The sequence below is a fragment of the Empidonax traillii genome, unplaced genomic scaffold (assembly GCF_003031625.1).
Source record: "Empidonax traillii isolate 1590-97213 ecotype Southwest subspecies unplaced genomic scaffold, ASM303162v1 scaffold1748:size104815, whole genome shotgun sequence".
Taxonomy (NCBI): Eukaryota; Metazoa; Chordata; class Aves; order Passeriformes; family Tyrannidae; genus Empidonax; species Empidonax traillii.
In genome coordinates, this window is record NW_020956941.1 from 26,203 (window position 1) to 46,777 (window position 20,575).

General features: G+C 51.7%; 1 protein-coding gene and 1 long non-coding RNA gene across 5 annotated transcripts; one reads left to right on the forward strand and one right to left on the reverse strand.

Moving 5' to 3' along the window:
* The first annotated feature begins 1,826 nt into the window (after positions 1-1,826).
* ATCAY (ATCAY, caytaxin) lies at positions 1,827-13,812 on the forward strand. 3 transcript variants are annotated; one of them, XM_027908553.1, is made up of 13 exons: positions 1,827-2,009; positions 3,713-3,840; positions 7,857-7,921; positions 8,230-8,451; positions 8,739-8,924; positions 9,513-9,615; positions 10,061-10,192; positions 10,669-10,755; positions 11,398-11,496; positions 11,693-11,728; positions 12,528-12,563; positions 13,251-13,286; positions 13,583-13,812. In XM_027908553.1, the coding sequence occupies exons 2-13, from the start codon at positions 3,764-3,766 to the stop codon at positions 13,590-13,592; spliced, it is 1,089 nt and encodes a 362-aa protein (XP_027764354.1). In that variant the 5' UTR covers positions 1,827-2,009; positions 3,713-3,763; the 3' UTR covers positions 13,593-13,812. The 3 variants fall into 3 exon arrangements, with proteins under 3 accessions (XP_027764354.1, XP_027764355.1, XP_027764356.1); XM_027908554.1 differs by having other exon boundaries at positions 13,254-13,286; XM_027908555.1 differs by lacking the exons at positions 1,827-2,009; positions 3,713-3,840 and adding an exon at positions 6,139-6,303.
* On the reverse strand, positions 7,341-14,262 carry LOC114070934. 2 transcript variants are annotated; one of them, XR_003573981.1, is made up of 3 exons: positions 14,033-14,262; positions 13,535-13,769; positions 7,341-7,490 (listed from the first exon to the last, which is right to left on the reverse strand). It is a non-coding gene; the product is annotated as an uncharacterized LOC114070934 (long non-coding RNA). The 2 variants fall into 2 exon arrangements; XR_003573980.1 differs by lacking the exon at positions 7,341-7,490 and adding an exon at positions 12,428-12,954.
* Between the last annotated feature and the right edge of the window lie 6,313 nt (positions 14,263-20,575).

Here is a 20,575-nt window from a genome sequence, read left to right on the forward strand (position 1 = left end):
GGGAGAGGGAGTGGGAAAAGCTGCTCGGGAAAACTCCCCCAAGCACCAGGAAGGACCTGATCCTGGATATTGCCTCCTCCAGAGGGGCAGGATTTGGGCAAAGCACTGAATTCCCAGAGGAGCTGCTGTGCTGGGAAGCCCTCTGGGTGCAGCAGCGCTCGCTCTGTACATCCCAAAGGAAAACAGAATCCCAACAAAGCCGTTTCCCCTGGCAAGCAGAGCTGGGCTTAACTCACTGTGTGTGCTCAATGAAATTCCTCCGGGATCAGATGGATGGAGTTTGGACAGGGAACACCTGCTCCGAGGCCCGGGACAGCAGCCAGTAGATGGCATTCACATTCCATACGTGCGCTGCCATCAGCTGTCAGCCTTGGGCTGCTCTGGGAGACGGGAAAAGAAGGTTTTTCGTGGAAAAAATGAAGGTAAAAGGCAAAATATTCGCCAGAGATGACCCTGAAGACTTGGACAATTAACTTTGGAGCCATCAAGGGCTGCAGACTTCCTGGTATTTCCTGCCCCCATGGATCTTCTGTCGGATTCTAACAGAGAATCCAAACCAGGCTGGTTTGGGTGGGAAGGGACCTTAAAGCCCATCCAGCCCCACTGGGACACCTTCCACTAGCCCAGGTTGCTCCAGCCTGGCTTTGAACAATTCCAGGGATCCAGGGGCAGCCACAGCTGCTCTGGGCAACCTGTGCCAGGGCCTGCCCACCCTCAATTCCTTCCCAATATCCCATCCAACCCTGTTCGGACAATGAGAAGCCATTCCCTCTGTCCTGTCCCTCCATCCCTTGTCCCCAGTCCCTCTCCAGCTCTCCTGGAGCCCCTTTAGGCCCTGGAAGAGGCTCTGTGGTCTCCCTGGATCCTTCCCTTCTCTAGGTTAACCCCCCCAGCTCTCCCAGTTGGTGTCCCTGGGATGTTCTCCTGGTGTGCATTACGGGAGAAAACCCTTGCAGTGAAAAAAAATCTTCCCTGATATCCAACCTGAACCTCTCCTGGTGCATCCTGAGGCCATTCCCTCTTGTCCTGTGCCTTTTTCCCTGGGAGCAGAGCCCGACACCCACCTGGCTCCCCCTTCCTGTTGGGAATGGAGCAGGGGGAAAAAAAAAAATCACGGTGTCTTCAGCCACCTTTCGATTTGCAAAGGAACCAGCAGGGCTCGGGGTCTGGATGGACATCCCGGGATCAGGGATTCACCCTCCCGGCACGAACAGGACCTTCCATCACGTCTGTCTGTCCAGAACCCGCTGCCTGAGGTTTGGGGACGAATCAGCCCTGCAGGGTGGGCCGTTCTATCCCGCATCCCACCTTTTACTTCCTCGGGGAATGAGGCACTAAAATCCCTCCCACCCCTCCTCCAGCAGCAGCATGACGGGCATCCCTGTCTCCCACTGCAGGCTGCAGGGAGAGGGTGTGCTCAGCCCCCCTGGCATGCACATCCACCCGGATCCATCCGGAGGAAGAGCGCGGGCACAGATTTGGTGCCTCGCAGCCCATTGGAGGAGCGCTGGCACCGGCAGGGGGGTCCTTTCGGCTCCGTGTCCCCACCCCTCTCCCTCCTCCAGACCCCCCTCCCTGTCCCCAGCGCCATCCTCACACACACACACACACAAAAGCAGGGAATTAGCTGCCTTAGGGCAGCCGAGGCTTAGCCAGCTGCGGGCGGAAAATCGGAATAAAATACCTTGGAGGGGAGGGGAGGGCAGGGAGGGAGGCGGCAGAGGAAGCAGCAGCCATGGAAGAACACAAATAACTGCCCTCCATCCATCCATCCATCCATCCATCCATCCATCCATCCATCCATCCATCCTTCCACCCATCCCTCTTTTTCCCAACCGAATCCCAAAAGCGACGGATGCCGTGCGAAAAGTCGACCTGGATGCATCCCCACATTCCATCTGCATCCGGATCCAGGGGCCGGACCTGCTGAGCCGCTCTCCCATCGGGAGGAATGCCGAGGCGGGATCCGGGCGGGATCGGCTTTTGTTCGTCGCTGAGCACCGGCAGCGGTGAGTACGGGAGGGCTGGGACAAATCCTGGGAAAAATCCTCCCGCTCCTCCCCGCCCGGCCTTTGCTTCGCTGCCTTTTTGCTTTTCTTCCTCCCTCCATGATGCCTCCAAGGTTGGCAGAAAGCAGCTGACAGGGAAGGGAGGGGGAAGGTGGGGATCTCTCTCTCTCTCTCTCTCTCTGAGCTCCGAAGGGTTTATTTAATCTGCATTTCAGGGAAATAAAAACCCGGGGAAGAGGTGGGACCGTGCCAGGCATCCCCTGAGCCAGGTGTGGGCTGGGGGGGCAGAATCCAGGATGGATTGTGGGAGATGCCGAGCCCTGCAATGCTGACAGCCAGCTCTTTTTGCTGATTCCAGTGCCTGGAATACAGAGGGATGCTGGGTTTGCTGGGGCCTCGTTCCTTTAAAGCAGATTCACAGAGATTTCTCTCCCCCACATCATCACCAGCCTCCAAGGGAAGCAGGAAAAGCTCTGGAAGGGCCTCAGAGCGATGGGCAGACTGTGCTGGGTGATGATCTCCCTGCACTGGGGCACGGACAGAGCAGCCCAATCTCCACCCAGGGAATCACCCTGCATCCCTTATCCCAACAGGAATGTGTTCCTGTCCAGCCAGTGCCTGGAACAATTCAAAGGCTGAGCCAGGAGGAACATTCCCAACTGTCCTGCAGTGGGTGGGATGATGCTCCTGGTCCAGCCCAGGAGCTGATTCCACCTGAGGATGTCCTGTAGGAGATCAGGCCTGACCTTGTTCCCTCGGGGCAGGATCCAGCTGGGAATGGTGTGTCTGATCCCCCCAACCAGTGCTGGTCCTGCTGGGACTGGTCCTGAGTCCCGAGCCAGATTTTTTTTTGGGAGCTGCAGGTGCAGGCCCAAAGAATTAGGTACAAACACCTGATTTTTGCTGTCTGGGAGCAGAAACCTCCTGGTGAAGGCAATAAAAAAAATATACATATGTGGTTTAAGGGCCCCTTGTGCCCCTGGGGTGTCAGTGTGGGTGAAAAACAGGATTCCTGGATCTCAGCTTGCTCCTGCCAGTGCAGGAGAAGGCCCAGACTGGGAACACACCCTCACCCTGCCTCTGGTTGAGCTGATCTGGTTTTTTTTGAGTCTAGATTGGTTTATCTGAGAGCCAGGCAGTGATGGGGATCCCTCAGGGGTGGGGAAGGACACTCAGCATCCCTGTGAAGCTTCATCCCCCTCCTCCACGTCTCTTTGGGACAGGGACACGCAGGGATGGAGCACAGAGAGGGCAGCAGTGTCAGGAATTTCCCTGCAGAGCCAGAGCCTGTGACTTCCATCCACACCAGCAACATGGAATCTGCTTCCAAAGCAGGCTGAGAGCAGCCTGGGAGGAGCCCACTCTGCTGTCCCCTCTCAGCAGGGGATACAAACACCCTCAGAGGGGTTTAAATGGAGATTGGGATTGAAAGGGAAGTCATGAGGAAAAAAGGTGTGGATATCAGCCCAGGCAGAGCTGATCCACGGGGACACGAGCTGGGATCCAAACAGAGCAAAGATACTTTGACCCAGGGCCAACCTCCCCTCCCCTTCCTGGTCCAAAAAGTGCAATTTTAGCCACCAAATGCCCCGTTTTGCTCCTTTTTCCCCCCAAACAAGCAGCTTCTCCAGGGAGTGTGGTGCCAGAGCACCTGCTCCTGGGTCAGGACGCTCCATGCCAACCTCTGTGCCTTCCCATTCCAGCCTGAGCCCTTCCCTGAGGGATCTGCTGCCTCCAGCCCTTCCCTGAGCACGATGGGAACCACGGAAGCCACGCTGCGGATGGAAAACGTGGATGTGAAGGAAGAATGGCAGGACGAGGATTTCCCCAGGTGGGTTCCCTCGGGAGAAACCCCAAAAAAAAACAAACAGGGAGAGTTTTATTTCTTCCTGTGAGAAAAACCCTCAGGGCATGGAGGGTGGTGGGTCTTTCCCTGGGCTCCAGAGGCAGCAGGGGTGGGAACTCCAGTGGGGGGATTTGGGCAGAGAATGGAGTGTTGGGAGCTGCTCTTGAGAGCTTGGAAGTTTTGGGATGCTTTTGGGAACCTTGGCAAGGAGGGGTGTGGAGCACAGGGAGGTTAATCATATAGGGATGGAGGGATGGAGGGATGGATGGATGGATGGATGGATGGATGGATGGACAGATGGACTCCTTCCCAGCCCCTGAATCACGCAGCGTCTCCCCAGACCGGGAAATGCTGCTTTGCCAGGAATTTGTCATGGAAAGCGGAGTCATTGGGATGCAGGGGATCCGAATGGGTGCCAACCTCGTGGGAAATGATGTGTGGGTGACAGGAGGTGCCAAAGTGGCACCTTCCACCCTCACAGCCGCTGCGCTGCCTGTGCAGAGGTGCCAGGAAACCTCCCTGTGAGCTCCCTGTGAGCTCCCTGAGGGAGCACCCGCCCCCATTCCCAGCCTTGTCCCCCCAAATCCAGGAGCCTGCACAGGGAGGGAGTGGAGTCTCCCTCTCTGGAGACATTCCAAACCCACCTGGAATGTCACCTGCCTTGGTGACCCCACCTGGGAAGGGCGGTTGGACTGGGTGATCTCCAGGGGTCCCTTCCAACCCCAGCTATCCCGGGATGCAGCTCTAAATCCCTCTGGGCACACAGAGCCATTCCCAGCCCTTCCTGCAGCCCCGAGGGGCTTCCAGGGCTGTCCCACCCCGCTCCAGCTGCATCCAAACCCCCCGGCAGCCCCACAGAGCCCCAGTATTCCCAGACACTGTGCCGTGTGTGCCGCGGGCACGTCCAGCCCCCGCCCACCAAGAAAGGGGCTCCTGTTCTTCCCAGCACTGGGATGAGCCTGGCTCTGTTCATCCCAGCACTTGGATGAGCCTGGCTCTGTTCATCCCAGCTCCAGCTGCATCCTCCTTCTGAGCCCCTCTGTCTTCCAGCCCACAGGGCACGGCTTGTCCTTCCGCTGGCCCCCCAGGGTGGGCTCAGCCAAGCCCTTTGGCTTTGCAGGATGGGTTTGATTTCCCTCTGAGAGAAGAGCTTTGGGCTGGTGGATCTTTGCCAGCCTCGGGCTCCCCTGGAGTGCCAGGGTTTTAATGGAGTGGAGAGAGAGAGGTGTAGAAAGGAAATGGGGGTTTAGGTAGGAATCATGGAAATGGTTTGGTTTGGAAGGGGCTGTAAAGTTCATCTCATTCCACCCCCTGCCGTGGGCCAGGGACGACTTCCACAAGCCCAGGTTGCTCAGAGAAGTATAGAAAGTGAGGCACAGAAAGGAAAACGTTGACCCAAAGCTTCCTAGGGAATCTGGGATAAAGCTGATGCAGCTCCTGGACACGCCGGCACCAACCCAGCCATCCCCTCAGAGCTCTGTCCCGCCCTTCCCGTGCCAGCAACAAACTTCCCACAGCCAGCCAGGCCTTCCAGAGGCATTTCTCCTGCATATCCCTCAGCACCAAGCATGGGTGTCATCGGGAATGAATCCTGGGAAAAGGCAAAGGGGTCAGGGACAGGGCCGAGGCCGTAGCTCTGGGAACACGCTCCCCAGGCTGCTGCACAGGGATTAAATCAGGAATGATGCAAGTGAGACAGAGCCTGAACAGCCCCTTGGCAAATGAGGGAAGGGCCAGCTGGGTTCCAGCTGGAATAAAAATAAATAAATTACCATTTTCCAGCCGCTTTTCCCCCCCTGGAAGCGGTGAAATAATAGGGCAGAAGCTGCTGCATGTGGGACAGCAGCTCTCCAGCAGCTGATTTGCTGCAGAGCTATTTTTGCCTGGCTGGGATTAGCCAATCTAGCCACGGGGGAAAAAAAAAAAAAAAAAAAAAAAAGGAAAAGCCACATCCTAGACAAGGATCTGGGCTGGGAAAAACGGGATTCAGTGAGGACACAAGGCGACATTCCCATCCCTCCTCCTCCTCCCCGGAAAGCTGAGCCTGCAGGAGCAGCTCCTGCGCGGCAGGTGGGGGATGTGGCGGCCCTGAGGGAGCGGAGAGGAGAAGGATCCTCCCTCCTGCTGCTCCGGGAAGGTTTATTCCAGACGTTGTGTCTCGGCTGGAGCGCGGGGATGATGATGCCGTAGGCTGGGATGGGGAGCATGCTCACTGCATCCCGCATCCCGCCGATCCCGGCGCGCTCCCTCCGGCGCCGAGCGGGCACCCACTCGTGCCCGTGGAAAAGGGGCTGGGAGAGGGAAGCAGGGACCGGCAGGGAGCAAAATGGTGGCACCCGACCCTTAGGATAAACCGCTGCGCTCCGGAAATCTCGGGATCCGGGGCTGAGCGCTTTCGGGAAGGAGGATTGGCACGGGGAGGTAGCGATCGGAGCAGCCTTTGGGAAGGTAAGGAAGGCTTTTTCTTCCCCCCTCTGGCTTTGGGAATCGCTGTCCTGACGGGATGAATGCCGGGATGAGGGAGCAGCACGTCCTAGGGAAGAGCTGCCCCCCCGGCTTTCCCTCCGCTTCCCATTGGGATGCTGTGTCACCAAATCGTGCCAGGTGCCGGCTCCCAGCGGATAAACAACCAGCCAGGCCTCGGTGGTGACAAAAGAAGGGGGAAGGAGGAGCTGGAGGGGGTCGAGGGGTCTCCGTGACCCCTCAGGAATATCGTGACAGCCGCCGGGCTGCGGGTGCTGCACAAGGAGCACGTGCCCGGGATCAGCTCCTCAGCTCTCATAAATATACAATAACCAGGGAGCAGAGGATTAGCCCTTAATCTACATATTTATAGGGTTTAATTTGGCCTGGTGGCTCTGGTGCCGTGGCAGCAGCAAGAGGAGCGTTTACAGGGCAGAGCTGGGCCGTGTCCTGTCTCCATCCTCCATCGTCTCCCTCTGCGAGTCGCAGGACCAGCCTCCTCACAGGCCCATCCTCATCCTTAAAACTCCTGGATTCTCCCCCTGTTCCATCCCAGGGCTGTCCCAGCACCAGGATTTTACAGCTGGAGGCACGAGGTCTTCCCCTTGAGGAGGGGGAGCTTCCAGAAATTAGATTTGACAACGTGAATTTATTGTTGGTGGGGTTTGGTCCAGGAGTGTCAAACCCAGCTCATGCCAGGGACAGACATGAATCCCAGCTCAAATTAAGGGGACAAGCATCTGGGGAGTGCATCTGCCCAGGAAAATGGACTTTTAAATCCATGGATGCTTTTGGCCCACGGCTGGAGGGACAGTGCTTTGTGCCAGGAGGGTGCAGGAGCTGAGCAGAAGAGGCTGCACATCCCAACCTCTGCCCGGGAAGGGACTGGTGGGATGGTCTCTGGCTCCAAAATAAGGGTTGGAATGCTGGTGATTGGGTCTTGGTGTGGAATGAACCTGCTTCCAAACCTCAACAAGGGGCTGGGAGGCACCGAATGGGGGCTGAGGTGAGGGTGGGGGGGACCATTTGGGGTCACCGCCAGGGTTTGGTTCTTGCCTTGAGCATCAGCTGCCTCCAAGCAAAGCCACCTCCAAGGAGCAGCTGCTTCCCATCAGAGGGGGTTGTGGAAGGCCTTTGGAGAAGGTTTTGCTGGGCTGGGATCCTCAGAGTTCCTGCAGAGAAAACATTGGGGTAATACGGAGAATGAGGACGTTTAGCAGGCTCTGCTGGGGTCAGGATTTGTTCCCCTGTCCCTGGCTGGATTTTCCAGCCTCTTGGCTGGACGAGGGTGGAAATGCAGGGGTTAGTTTGGAGGTTACTGGGGATTGCACAGCGCTCCAGGAGGGAAGCACAGCTGCTGGGCAAATTCCCTGAGGGATTCCCTCTTTCTGAGTTTACTAGGAAAAGGGAAAGGGCAGAGCACATGTGGGGTTGGGTGTCTTTCCCTGGTGTCCCCATTCTCTCCTCTGTCTGCCATGGAGGGACTTTTTCCTAAACATCACCTGCTCTCTCCTGTGTTTTCCCTCCGTTTCCTGCAGACCTCTCCCAGAAGAGACAGGGATGGAGTCACTGGGAAGCCCAACGGAAGACGAGAACACATCCTGTAAGTACCACCTGCCCTCTCCAGAACCCAAAGGGGAATGGCAGCTTGCAGGGAGGGAGAAAACCAATTGCCTTGGGTTAGCCACAAAAAAAAAAAATTCCTGGAGGGGAAGGGGAGGAAGAAACCAGCAGGGATTTGAATCTCCTGAGAAGCCGGGGGAGGAAATCGGGAGCTCACAAAGTGTGGGCACTTCTATCCAGCTCCCAGTCCCTCATCCACCACCCAGCCCGTAACCTGGGACATCCAGGAGGCAGCAGGAAGGACACAGGAGCAGGACAACCTGTCAGTTGTTTTCCTTTCAACTCCAGCTCCCCCCAACACTTTAAACTTTAACGGGGCCCATCGGAAGCGCAAGACACTCGTGGCACCCGAAATCAACATTTCCCTGGATCAGAGCGAAGGCTCCATCCTCTCTGATGACTTCCTGGACACTCCAGACGACCTGGATATTAATGTGGATGATATTGAGACACCTGACGAGACAGATTCCCTCGAATTCCTGGGGAATGGGAACGAACTGGAATGGGAAGGTAAAAGGGCTGGTTCTGTGGGAGTTTTGCTGGGGTTGGGGTGTTTTTTTAGCCTCGTTTTAATGACTTCTGACACAATTCACCACCAGCAACTGAGGACTGATAAGCAAAGGGAGGTTTTAAGCTTATTTGTGTAACATTTTGGCAATAGAGCAGGATTGTTAAGCACCATAAACTCGCACAGATCGAAGCTGCAGGCGGGGCACGATCCGAGCGCCATCCCTGGGGTTCTTCTCTCCAAAGCCTCTTCCTGCATTAGATTAAAGGCACATCTGTCCCTTTTGCAGATGACACCCCCGTAGCCACGGCCAAGAACATGCCTGGGGACAGTGCAGACCTGTTTGGGGACGGGGGCACGGAGGATGGCAGTGCCACCAACGGCCGGCTCTGGAGGACCGTCATCATCGGGGAGCAGGAGCACAGGATCGACCTCCAGATGATCAAACCCTACATGAGAGTGGTGACACATGGAGGTGGGTGAGGTCTTAGCTAGGGGGGGAGGGGTCTCTGTCAAGGATTCCAGGACTGGTTTGTTGCTGTTTACAGGAAGATTTGCTGTTTGTTTTGTAAAGTTACAGGGCAAGGAGCAAAAAGTGCCCAGACCGTGCTGAAAACTGCACTGAAAAGGGGGTCTGAAAATGGAATCACTGCCAGTGGTGTGTGAATTAACTGATAGAGGGGCTGTTCCCAACCCTCAGGCCTGGTGTGGGCAGTGATGAAGGGCCTGGGGGGGTTGAACTCCTCCAGCTCAGTGCTTGAGCTGCTCCAGAGGGACAGCAAAGGTCGACCCATCCACGGTCAGTGCTCTTTCCAAAATCCCAGCAAAGCCAAGCTCTGACACCTCCAAATTCCTTCCCTGAACCCCAAACACACGTTTCACCCAAACCAGGAGGAAACCTCCTCGGGAAGGAGGTCCAAAGAGGGACAAAGCTCTCCTGGAACCGGACAGAGGCACAAACCTCCCCCCTCCAGGCTCAAATCTGACAACACAACTTTGCTGCTGTTTCTCCCTCAGCTCTTACATCTTTCCCTGGAAAACATCCTGTGTTTTCCTTTCCCAGGGTACTACGGAGAAGGTCTCAATGCCATCATTGTCTTTGCTGCCTGTTACCTCCCCGACAGCAACCTGGCTGATTACCACTACATCATGGAAAACCTCTTCCTGTAAGTGGCTGCGAGGGAGAGGAGGGTGAGGGACAGAGTTTCCCTGTTCTCGCTGCATCAGGAACATCAGCTGGGAATAGTCTGAATCCAGGCCAAACATGCCCAGGGTGCAGCTGCAGACTGGGGTGAGCGTCGCTGGCCCCGGCTCTGAGTCCAATGAGTGAAAGCATTCAAACATTCCGGGTTAATGATGCCAGGGATGGACTCCCATCCAGGCTGGAGCGTGTGTGGGATGCTCAGCAGCTGGGAGAGAACAGAGCTGGGGTGTCCATGAGTGCCTGAACTGCGCTAACACATCCCCGGGCACCCCGCAGAGGTGCCAGGAGAACCCAAACCCGTTCCTGCAAAGAACGAGCCTTGGAGGCATTTCAGGGTGAAACACAGGTACCTGAGGAAAGCCCCAGGGTGTTTTTTCAGTCTCTTGTCCCTTCTGCTCACCCACCAGGTACGTGATCAGCAGCCTGGAGCTGCTGGTGGCCGAGGATTACATGATCGTGTACCTGAACGGAGCGACGCCCCGGCGGAGGATGCCAGGCCTGGGCTGGCTGAAGAAATGCTACCAGATGATCGACAGAAGGTCAGAACCCAGCTGGTGTGGCCTCTTCCTTCTTCCCAAGGCCTCCCCCCACACGGAATCTCAGAATGGTTTGGGTTGGAAGGACCTTAAAGTTCATCCAGTGCCACCCCCTCCACGGGCAGGGACACCTCCCACTAACCCTGGACACCCCCAGGGACGGGGCAGCCCCAGCTTCTCTGGGCAACCTGTGCCAGGGCTTTCCCCACCCCCACACCTCTTCCCCTGCTTCTTCACAACACTCCCAGCTAACCCTCCTCCTTTCCCACTCCCCAGAACCTGTAATTCCTTCCTCTATCCCAGATTTCTGATTTAACTCCAGGCTCTCCTCACGGGCTCTGCCCCCTCCTTCCTCACCAGCACCTTGGCAGAGCTCAGGTTGGCACAGCCCCAGAGCAGAGCAGTGCCCTTCCTAAAGGGCATGGAGAGTTTAGGAAATGCCCTTTGGATTTGACTCCTGTGCCTTTGCTCTTCCCCAGGCTCCGTAAAAACCTCAAAGCCCTGATCATTGTGCACCCGTCGTGGTTCATCCGGACGGTGCTGGCGATATCCAGACCCTTCATCAGGTGAGCAGGACGTTCCCAGACTTGGCTGGGCTTGGAATCACGGAATCCTAGGATATCCTGAGCTGGGAGGGTCCCATAAAGATCATCAGTGCAACTCCTGGCCCTGCACAGACACCCCAACATCCCACTCTGGCAGCTTTGGTGCTGTTCCCACTGCCCTGGGGAGCCTGTTCAGTGCCAACCACCCTCTGGGCTCTTCCCTCAGGAGGAACCCTTCCCTGAGATCCAACCTAAATCCCCCCTGACACAGCTTCGTGATGTTCCCCGGGGTTTAATCTCACAAATCAGATTTTAAGCTCATCTTTAGGCCAGGAGCAACCAAGGTGAGGCTGTTTGTCCCTCGTCCTTCTTCTCTCTGATACGTCCAGGGACGACTCCTGAGGTGGTTTTAGGAGACCTTAGGGTGGTCTGGATCCAGAGCAGACTTTGTCCCAGTGGGTAGGGAGTGATGATTTACTGGGAAGTGTGGGAATGGTGGCCCTTTTTGCCTCCTGCAGATGTTGGGAGGAGCTTTCAGTCCCCCAACAGCGTCACGGGGAGGTGGGCACAGAGATGCAGAGTTTCTTCCATCAGGAAAGCTCTTGGCTTCCTCTGGATCAATCCAAGGCCTCCTGGTGCACTGTCTCTCTCTCTCCCTGCCAGTGTGAAGTTCATCAATAAGATCCAGTACGTGCACACCCTGGAGGAGCTGGAGCAGCTCATCCCCATGGAACACGTGCAGATCCCAGACTGTGTCCTACAGTGAGTGCTGGGTGGGGGGGGACCTGGGGCAGCTCTGGGGAGGTGCAGGACACACATCCCACCTCATCTTACTCGTGCCAGGGCCGAGGAAGAGCCTCACCCTGTGCCAGCACAGAACTCCTGTCACCTTCGGAGCAAACGTGGGGTTTTACTGGGAGTGAACAATCTCCATTTAAATCTCTCTTCTTTCTTGCAGATTCGAAGAAGAGAGGATCAAGGCCAGAAAAGAAAGGTAAAATTAATTTTTTTTTTTTTTGGGGGGGGGGTAAGGTGGAGAGGGGGTTTGTTTCCTTGGGATGTTGTTGCTTTCTCCCATCACTCCTTGTGTCATAACCAGTAAATTCCACGTTCCTCCCACCCCCAAATCCTGCACTGATTGTCTCCAAGTAAGTAAGAGTTGGAGGAGGGAGAAGCTTGATTAAAAGGTTGTTATTTATCCATAGAACCTCTGAACCCCACACATCCTCCTCACACTCTGTCTGTGCTCCCAAAGGTCATCAGACACCACTCTCTGTGTAAAACAGGCACATTATCCCTATTTGGGCAGCAAACTGACCCTAAAGTGAGCTCTTGTGCTTGTTTCAAAAGCCACTTCACCCTGCTGGAGTGGCATGAAGAGGGACTTCAGTGTTGCAGTTGGTTTGGTTTCACTGTCTGGACCTGCTCCGTGCCCGGTGCTTTGGGTCAGAAGTGCTGCTGGGAGGGCTGGCCATGACCAGGGATGACTCCAGGAAAAGCAAGAGGCAGGGAAGGAGAGAGGAGAGACCCACTGGGTCAGCATAGGTGCTACACCACCTCCTGGTGCTGGTGCCCCAGTGGGAGATGCCAGTTGGGGAGGATTAAGTGAGTTGTCCAGCCCAGCTCCTGGAGCTGCCTCCCTACAGGAGCACGAGGGCCACCAGGGCTGGGGGTCCCAGGAACTCAGACCCCTCTCCAAGGTCCATCCATCACCCCAGAAGGGCCCTGGATTCTCCCCTCCTTCCCACTGCTCACCTCTGGGTGACGATCCCAAACGTGATTTGTGTTTACAGGGCAGAAGAGAAACAAGACATGGCTGAGAGGGAAAGGTGAGGACTCTGATTGATTAATCCCTCACTCACAGCTCAGCTCAAACCGTGCCTGGGGGTGGGAACACAGCCCCATGGATTGGGAACACCCCCAGGAGACAGCTGGATCCACCAGGACATCCCCAAAGCGTTCAGGAGCTGATAAAGCCCCTCGTGTCCCAGACAGCTCCGTGTGTGCCACCACTGCTGGTGGTGTTCCCGACCTTCCCCTCCGGGAGCAGATTCCTGATCCTGCTCCGTGCAGGGAGTGATGCCAGAGCTGAGCCAGAGCCCCTGGGAATGCTCTGCTGACGTTCAGGGGAGCATTTGCAGGGTGGTGCAATGCAGAGGGTCAGATCCTGCTGCTGGACACGTTTCCCTGTGGGCACAGGGACCGGAGCCGGGGCTGTAACTTGAGATGGGAAAGAGAATTCTAGAGGGGTTGGGAAGGCAGTGCCCAAAATCCTCCACCAGGAGAATCTGGCCTGGTTTTGGCTCTGCTTCAGAGCCATGCAGCCTCTCTTTTCGTTCTGTCTGACTCTCCTGAGGGGGAGCAGGGAATATTTTGTGCTGTTTTCCCAGGGAAAAAGGAGTTTTGATCGCAGTTGCCTGAGTTGTTCCGAGAAATAAGAGGAGCTGAGGGCAAAGAGAGGGGGCACCAGTTTTGTGATGGAGATTCACTCACTGTTGTGCTGGTTCTCTTCCCAGCAGGCCTGTGCCTCCAGGAGAGGACCAAGAAACCAGGTTTGAGCTGGACCTCACTCTTTGTTTGTCTCCATGCCAGATCTCGTGGTGTTTGTACTCCATGAACAAGAAAGCCCAGCCTGGGTTAGACCCGGGATCCTCCTCCCTGGTGCCACTCCCGGGCACCCAGCAGGCCCCTCTGCCCCTTCAAGCCACAGATTGCATGATGTTTGTCCCCAATACATGATGACACCTACATTTACCCCCATTTTTTTGACACGGTGGGAATAATAAAAAAATTTTTTTACCTCAATTAGCTGCCTAAAAATGACTCCTGCCTCTCTGTTCCTTCCCAGTATGTCCTGAATGGAAGCAGGAGGTGGATGGATGGAGTGGAAGGACACAGCCTGGCAGCCACCCACGGCAATGACCTTTTGGGACAAGACCTTGTCACCATCTTATTCCAAGTCCTGTAAGATCCCGGAGCCTGCCTCCTCTGTCTCCAAGATGCAAAGCTCTTTAACCTTTTTGGAAACATTTTACCTTAAAAAAAAAAAAAAAAAAAGAAGAAGAAGAAGAACAACAACAACCAACCAACCAAAAAAAAAAAAAAAACAAACCCACAAAACAAAGCAGGCCAAGAAAAGCACTTTTCAGGACAGGTTCCAGTGTGTTTCTGGAATGGTCTGTGGAGAGCTGTGACACAGTGCAAATACACACCTTGTAGTAAGTTAAGAGCATCCTCCAATTCATTAGTCCCCCAGCCCAGAAAGAGATTTATTTTGTTGTTTAAATTATAAACCCACCTTAACTCGCTGCTGGCCAGCACGGAGATGTTTTGCTTTAATCTGCAGCCCCAGGTTCCTCCACGACATCCCAGGGAGAGCCCAGGGAATAACTTCAGACAGGCAATGAAAAGAGTTTTTCCCTCCTTTTTATAACCAGTGTGTGTTCCTGCCTGAAAATATCAAGTGCCCACCGGGCTCGGCACCAGGTCCAGCCTTGGCTGTCTCGGTGAAGTCATTGCCAGCCCCTCAGTTCTGTAAATGCCATGTTGTTGTTGTTGTTGTGGTTGTTGTTGTTTTGTTTTGTTTTGTTTTCCCTGATTTGTTCCATTCAGGTGTGTAAGGCACTCTGGGAGCTCTGAAGGAGCTTCTCCCTGGCGTGGCAGCCTCCACAGAACCTTCCTGTGAGCAGCCCCGAAAGGTCTGGGTTCAGGAGGGGCCTTACGGCCAGGAACGTTCTCCTCGCCTTTGTTGTCACGACACTGGACAATCACTCGCTGTCAAAAACCTCCCGCTGCGGAGACAAGCTGCTAAAATGGTTGGAAGTTTCCCCTCCTGAGGGCCTTCATCCATCAGCATTCCTGCCTGGAATATCCCCCCTCCCTGGACAGTGCAGGGCACCAGGACTGGGCTCAGCATCCGGAGCCGTCGACTCTGGGAATTTGGATCTGTGGCTCGTGAGGATCCTCTGGAGCAAAGGAGGGGGAAAAGCAAATTAAGGAACAACCATCCAGCCAAAATCATTTGGAAGTTACTTCAGCAGACCCAGGTTATGTCCTCATCCCTGGAAGTGTCCAAGGCCAGGTTGGAGCAGTCTGGGATAGTGGAAGATAGGGGGTGCGACTGGATGAGTTTTAAGTCCCTTCCAACCCAACCCATTCTGGGATTCTGGGATCAGGTCAAACCCCTCCCAGACACCTGCAGATGGAGAATGACCTGCCTGTTTCACCACTTCAAGAATATTTCCAGGAGAATTCTGGCCAAGCAAGATTTCCCTCAAGACAGGGACGGTTCCCCCTGGATACACAAAGCTGCTCTTTTTTTTTTTTTTTCCTTTTAGTGAGTAAAACCACCATGAGCGAGATCTTTATTTCCCTGGATGCTACAAAGAAGCACCAAATATTCCCTTCTTAAGGCTAGTTCTCCTTTGAGACCTGTTCTCATGCACTTCAGTCATGGATGTCTTTGCTGCCCAGACCTTTGCATGAAAAGCAGAGCACCCACAACATCCACCCAGGATGGGTGAAGATGGAAAAAAATCCTCCCCATTCCATCTCACTGGCATGTTAATGACGAGCACCAAACAAGCATCGAGTTCCACAGCTTTCTAGAAATATCATTACAAATTTATTTATCATCATCATTATTATTATTATTATTTATTATTATTGACAAAGGATTTCAAGGCCAGGTTGGAGCAACCTGGTCTAGTGGGAGGTGGCCCTGCCCATGGAACTGGATGAGCTTTTTAAGGTCCCTCCCAACCCCAACCCATCCTGGGATTTTATAAAGTGAATTCTGTGCACAAAACAAACCCACCAAAAACCCCAGCCCTTCAGGTTTTTTGGGTTCTGCCAGGTGACATCTCCCTGTTGCAGCTCCGTGCTCAGCTCCCAGCCAGGGAACTGTCTGGAGGCAGAAGCAGCAGCCAGGAATTCCCAAAGAGAATTCCCACCTGCAGAGCTTTCCCCACCATCTGTCAGAGGGGCCAAGCAACCCACTGAAATTAAGGAAAGGACTTTTCCTGATTCAATTCATTTTAGCTCCCAACTAGGAACAAACCTCCTTGTGCTCTCAGAGCCTGGGAATTCTCCCAACTGATAACACTTAAATCAGATTTTCCTCTTTTCTTTTGAGGTGGTTGTTTCAGTCAGCTGTTTCAATACACAAAAGTCAATTTAGAAGTTCTTTGAGCCAATTTTTTTTTTTTTCCAAGAAGTGCACTTTCTGAGGGAGTGGTATGCACTGTATTTTAATTTTTTTAACAGGATTTTATGAGTGTATAAAGTTTTCTGTTCCTGGATGGAAGGATGGATGGATGGATGGATGGATGGATGGATGGATGGATAATATTAATGTGTCTTTTCGACTTAGAGAAGAACCTGCAGTCCATAAAGGATAAATCAGAGCTAATTGTAAAAACAAATTTTAAAAATAATTCACTTCTTTCAGACACTGGTTTTAGGTGTTGCTTGCCTAAAAAAAAAAAAAGCTACAAATTCCTGGATAGAAACCCACAAAGTTGTCGATGTCCCTTTTCCCAAACAAGGAGTGACAAAACTGAGTTGGGTGTGGCTAAACCTGAATTGTTGCTGCATTTCCATCACAACTTTGGGTGTATATATAGAGATATATATATATCTAAAAACATAAAACTGAAAATTAAATCAACTTTATCAACACTGTTGGACTCACCAGCGTCCCCCAGGCCTCGTTCCTGCCTCATAAAACCACCTCTGGAGGATCAACATTTGGACTTAAATATCGTGTGAAACACTTTCTGCTCTCGGATTCCGCCTTCCTGAGGTTTTTTTTTTTCCCTTGGAAAGTCACATTTAAGCTGCTGGAGGAGTTATTTTACCCTCACCAAAAACTGGGCTGCCCTTCCTCGTGGTGTCATTGAAGGGTTGGATTTCATCTCCCACAACCTGAACATCAAATCAAATCAAATCAAATCAAATCAAATCAAATCAAATCAAATCTCTTCCTGTGCAGTTGATTCCAGGCTGGGAATGCCCTTCCCATCTCCTCGAGGTTGCCACAGGATTTGTCCCAAGGCCCTTCTCAGATCCAGACAGCTCGAACTACTCTTGGGTTTTTTTTGGTGGTTTGGTGGTTTTTTTGGTTTTTTTTTATGAAGAATCCTCCAGGATTTTGGGTCTGTCCACCAAGTTTCATCCCGGATCACGAGGAAGGCCCAGGAATATTCCTGTCTATTCCAGCTGGACCTGCTCCAAGTTTTCCTGTACAGTACCTCGGAAATGTGAGTGGATATTTAGAACTTCCCTCGTGGCAAGGTTTTTTCCCACCTAAATTTTCTTTTTTAAGACAATTTGCAAACTCCTGGAATGAGAGACCCCCTGGTGGGAAAGGTTGGAATGGCAACAAATCCTTTTTTTTTTTGGAAGCTCTAGGGATGAAAAAAAAACCACAGGAGTGAAGGAGGGAAAGGCTGGTGGGAACAAGCTGCCAGGAGGGTGAAAAGAGGACAGAAAAATGGCTCTAAACACAAAAGCACATGTTTTCTCTTTTGTATTTCCTTATTTCCTGGCAGGCAGAAATACAGCATGTTCCTGGTAAAGTGAATTTTCCAACTCACCGTGACAAGAAACCACAATTTCAGGTTTTTGTTTGGTTTGCTTTGTTTTTTTTTTTTTTTCCTTTCCAGTGGGCCCTTTCAACCCAAAGGAACCTGTACAAAACAAACAAACAAACAAACAAACAACAAAAAACGTGTGAAATGTCATTTTTCTACAGTGTTTGTAATTAGGTGGTTGGTGGTAGCAGACCTAGATCTCTGTTCAATATGTATTCAGGTTTTTGCTTTGTATTATTCCATAAAAATCTGTGGATATTCAATTAAAATGAGACTAATCCTTCAGCAAAAACTGCATCCCCCTCTTTTTTTTCTTTTTTTTTTTTTTGTCAGTAGCTTTTATTTAGACTTTGTCTCCATGTGGAAAATATGATGGAAATTTTTCATTTGGATGCTGTTCCCTTGAAGAGAGGCAGTCAAAGTCCTCCCTGGAAATTCTGACCCTGCAAAATTAACATCTCAAAGTGTTGGATTGGTTTGGTTTGGTTTCTTTGAGGAAAATAACTTCTATTCTGGAGGATGATCTCTCCCAAATTCCTTCAGCTTTAGCAAAGAGTCATGGAAAAATTGCTTTCCTCGAGTTGCCATCAACTCTACTCGAGTTTTTTTAATCACACTTTATTTTTACATCTGTTTTTATAATCCAGTTAAGAATGTGACTGGGAATTAAATCAGAATCATCATTAAATTATAACACCAAACACCCACAAAAAAAACAACTCAAAGCCACTTAGGAAAAAAAGAATCCCAGTAAATCCTTGTTCATTTTTATGCTAATTATTTCTATTAAATTATTAATTATGTCTATTTAATTATTTTAATATTGCAAGTTTCTATTCTTCTTTACATTCTGCTGGGATTTTATATTTTTCTTTACATTCATCAGAGTTTAAAAGCCAAGAATGCTCATCCTGGGAACCAGGGAAAGCCTTTCAGGGTGAACTGGGCACTTACCTCACTCCTCTCCAAGAGATCCAGGTGTATTTATATTCTTTTTATCCAGGCTGGTGGCACCTGGGATTAAGATCAGCAGAATGGCAGGTTAATTTTGCAGGTATTTTTCCATTCCAAGTTCATAAAACTCCCCACCAGCCACACGTGGAATCTTCAGGACTCATTTTCTTTTAATTAGGTGCCTGAAACCCACCCAAAATTTCCTGCTGCCTTTATGGATCTCACATTTGCTTCCTCACCAGCTCTAATTTTAAGGCAGAAAAAAAAAGGCAAAAAATTATCACCCTGGGGAGGTAAAAATAGTTTTTAAAAGCCTGGTTTTTGTTGGTTTTGTTTTTTTTTTTTTTTTCCTCCAAACCAGAAAAATCCCTTCCCATTTCGACCTCAGTTTTGCACTTGGAGTGACAAATCAGTATTTTCCTCCTCCTCACTGCTGGAACCTCTTCTGTCACACGAGTTGTGAATTAAACTGTCACCCAAGTGGGAATCTCTTCTCCCACGTGCAGTGACTGAGGCTGCTGAATGAAGTTCTATATTCAAGAAGAATGTGCTAATTATGGCCCAGAATATTCCCAGACATTTCCCTCATAAATAGAAGCCAAAATTCCCAGTTGTAGGCAGTTAGAATTTACCCCTCCCTTAAACAATTAAACTCCACATGAAGGGTGAGATCCACCCCACCTTGTTCTCACCAACCTAAAAATGAGATCCTGAGCTTAAAATTGGGGGATGAAAAAAGCTAAAATTCATGGGAGGTGGGTTGTGGATTTTCAGGCCGTCACGGAACGGCCACCCCAGAAAACTCAGTGTTTAGACAGAATAATGCCCAAATTTTAGGGGTGAAGAGTAGGATTTTGTACCTGGAATGGTGAGGAAAGAGAAATCCCAGCTGGTTCTTGCACCACATCAACCCGTTTTGACCTCGTTTTTATTCCTCAAGTGCCAAAACGTTTCAGTTCCCTGAATTGTTGTGTTCTGGTTGGTTTTGGTACCTGGAGCTGCAGGCAAACAAGTGGAGGTTAATGATCGCCAGTTCTACCACCATGAACCCTGTCCTAAATTCCAAATTTGGAGAGAGATCCCATCCCCAAAAATCCAGCTCCTTCCCCTGTGTGTTTGCTGGGAAAAGCTTCAGCGCTTCTTCCTTGTCTTGTTCCTTCTCCCCCTTCATTTTCCAAACAATCCACAAGTTTTCCTGCTCCCTTCTCCTCTCCTCCATCACTACAAGCCACACTGGCCAAAACTGAGGAGTAAAATTAGACATTTCCACTCCTGGAATATAAACCAGCGAGCTAAAAACTTGGGATTCTGTTACTCTTTAAAAATGCTTTTGAATTCCTCGCTGCTTTAATTTATAGCACCACCCAGATGGGGGCTAATTTAATGTCAAAACATCCCCAAACACATTCCAGCCGTCCAGTGACACTGGAAATGTCTGGCATCCTTTTCAAGATTTATCCCTGGAATTGCTGCAATGATTACCTGGCACCACACGGATCCCAAATAGGGCATTTCTTGCATATTTTACCCATTTTTGTCTCCCATGACACAAAATTCCACTGGACTCAAAGGAAGGTCCTTTCTTGGAGCGTCACAGTCAACAGCTCCAAAGGGCTCCAGTGAGGAAAGTTCGGGAAGAGCAGCGTGGAGAGTGAACCACCTGTATAATCTGATATTTTGGGAACTGAGAAGGATTCCTCCACCTCCGATTGGAACTCCTCACTAACGAGCTGGCTGCCCTGGGGCTCCACTTTTCCCTTCCCTCTCACTTCAGATTAATCTGCTCCTTTCATTCCCTTCATGTGGGCTTTTCATGGAATCCTGGAGCATCCTGAGCTGGAAGGAACCCACAGGGATCATCCAGTTCAACTCCTGCTCAGGACAGCCCAACATTCCACTAATTAACTTTCTCATTCCACAACCCCAATTTTCCTCACTGGGAGCTGCTGGAGGGTCACAAAGTGCTGCTCCCTTGATGTTCTCCCATTTTTCCTCCCAATAAAAACCCAGAGGGGATTCCAAGCCTCGGAGAAGGAGCCACCCAACACTCTGGAAAGAAGGAATAACCCCAAATTTCAACATTCCCAAGTAAAACCGACCCTCATTCCTCGCCTCTGACTTCCCCCCCCCACCCTGCACGTTCCTGGCAGGAGGAACCTTGGCCTAACCTTGGTCCCATCCCCAATGTCTTATGATTAGTGAGGGATTTAAAGTGGGAATTAAAAGCTGCAGAAGAAATGAGTCACATCTTGCAGCAGAAAGGTCAGTGGGCACCCAGAAACCAAACCAACCAG

Coding starts and splice junctions, on each gene's coding strand:
- ATCAY (XM_027908553.1), top strand. CDS start 3,764: ATGGGAACCACGGAAGCCACGCTGCGGATGGAAAACGTGGATGTGAAG. Junction 7,922..8,229: donor GGAAGACGAGAACACATCCT/GTAAGTACCACC, acceptor TTTCAACTCCAG/CTCCCCCCAACACTTTAAAC. Junction 9,616..10,060: donor ATCATGGAAAACCTCTTCCT/GTAAGTGGCTGC, acceptor CTCACCCACCAG/GTACGTGATCAGCAGCCTGG.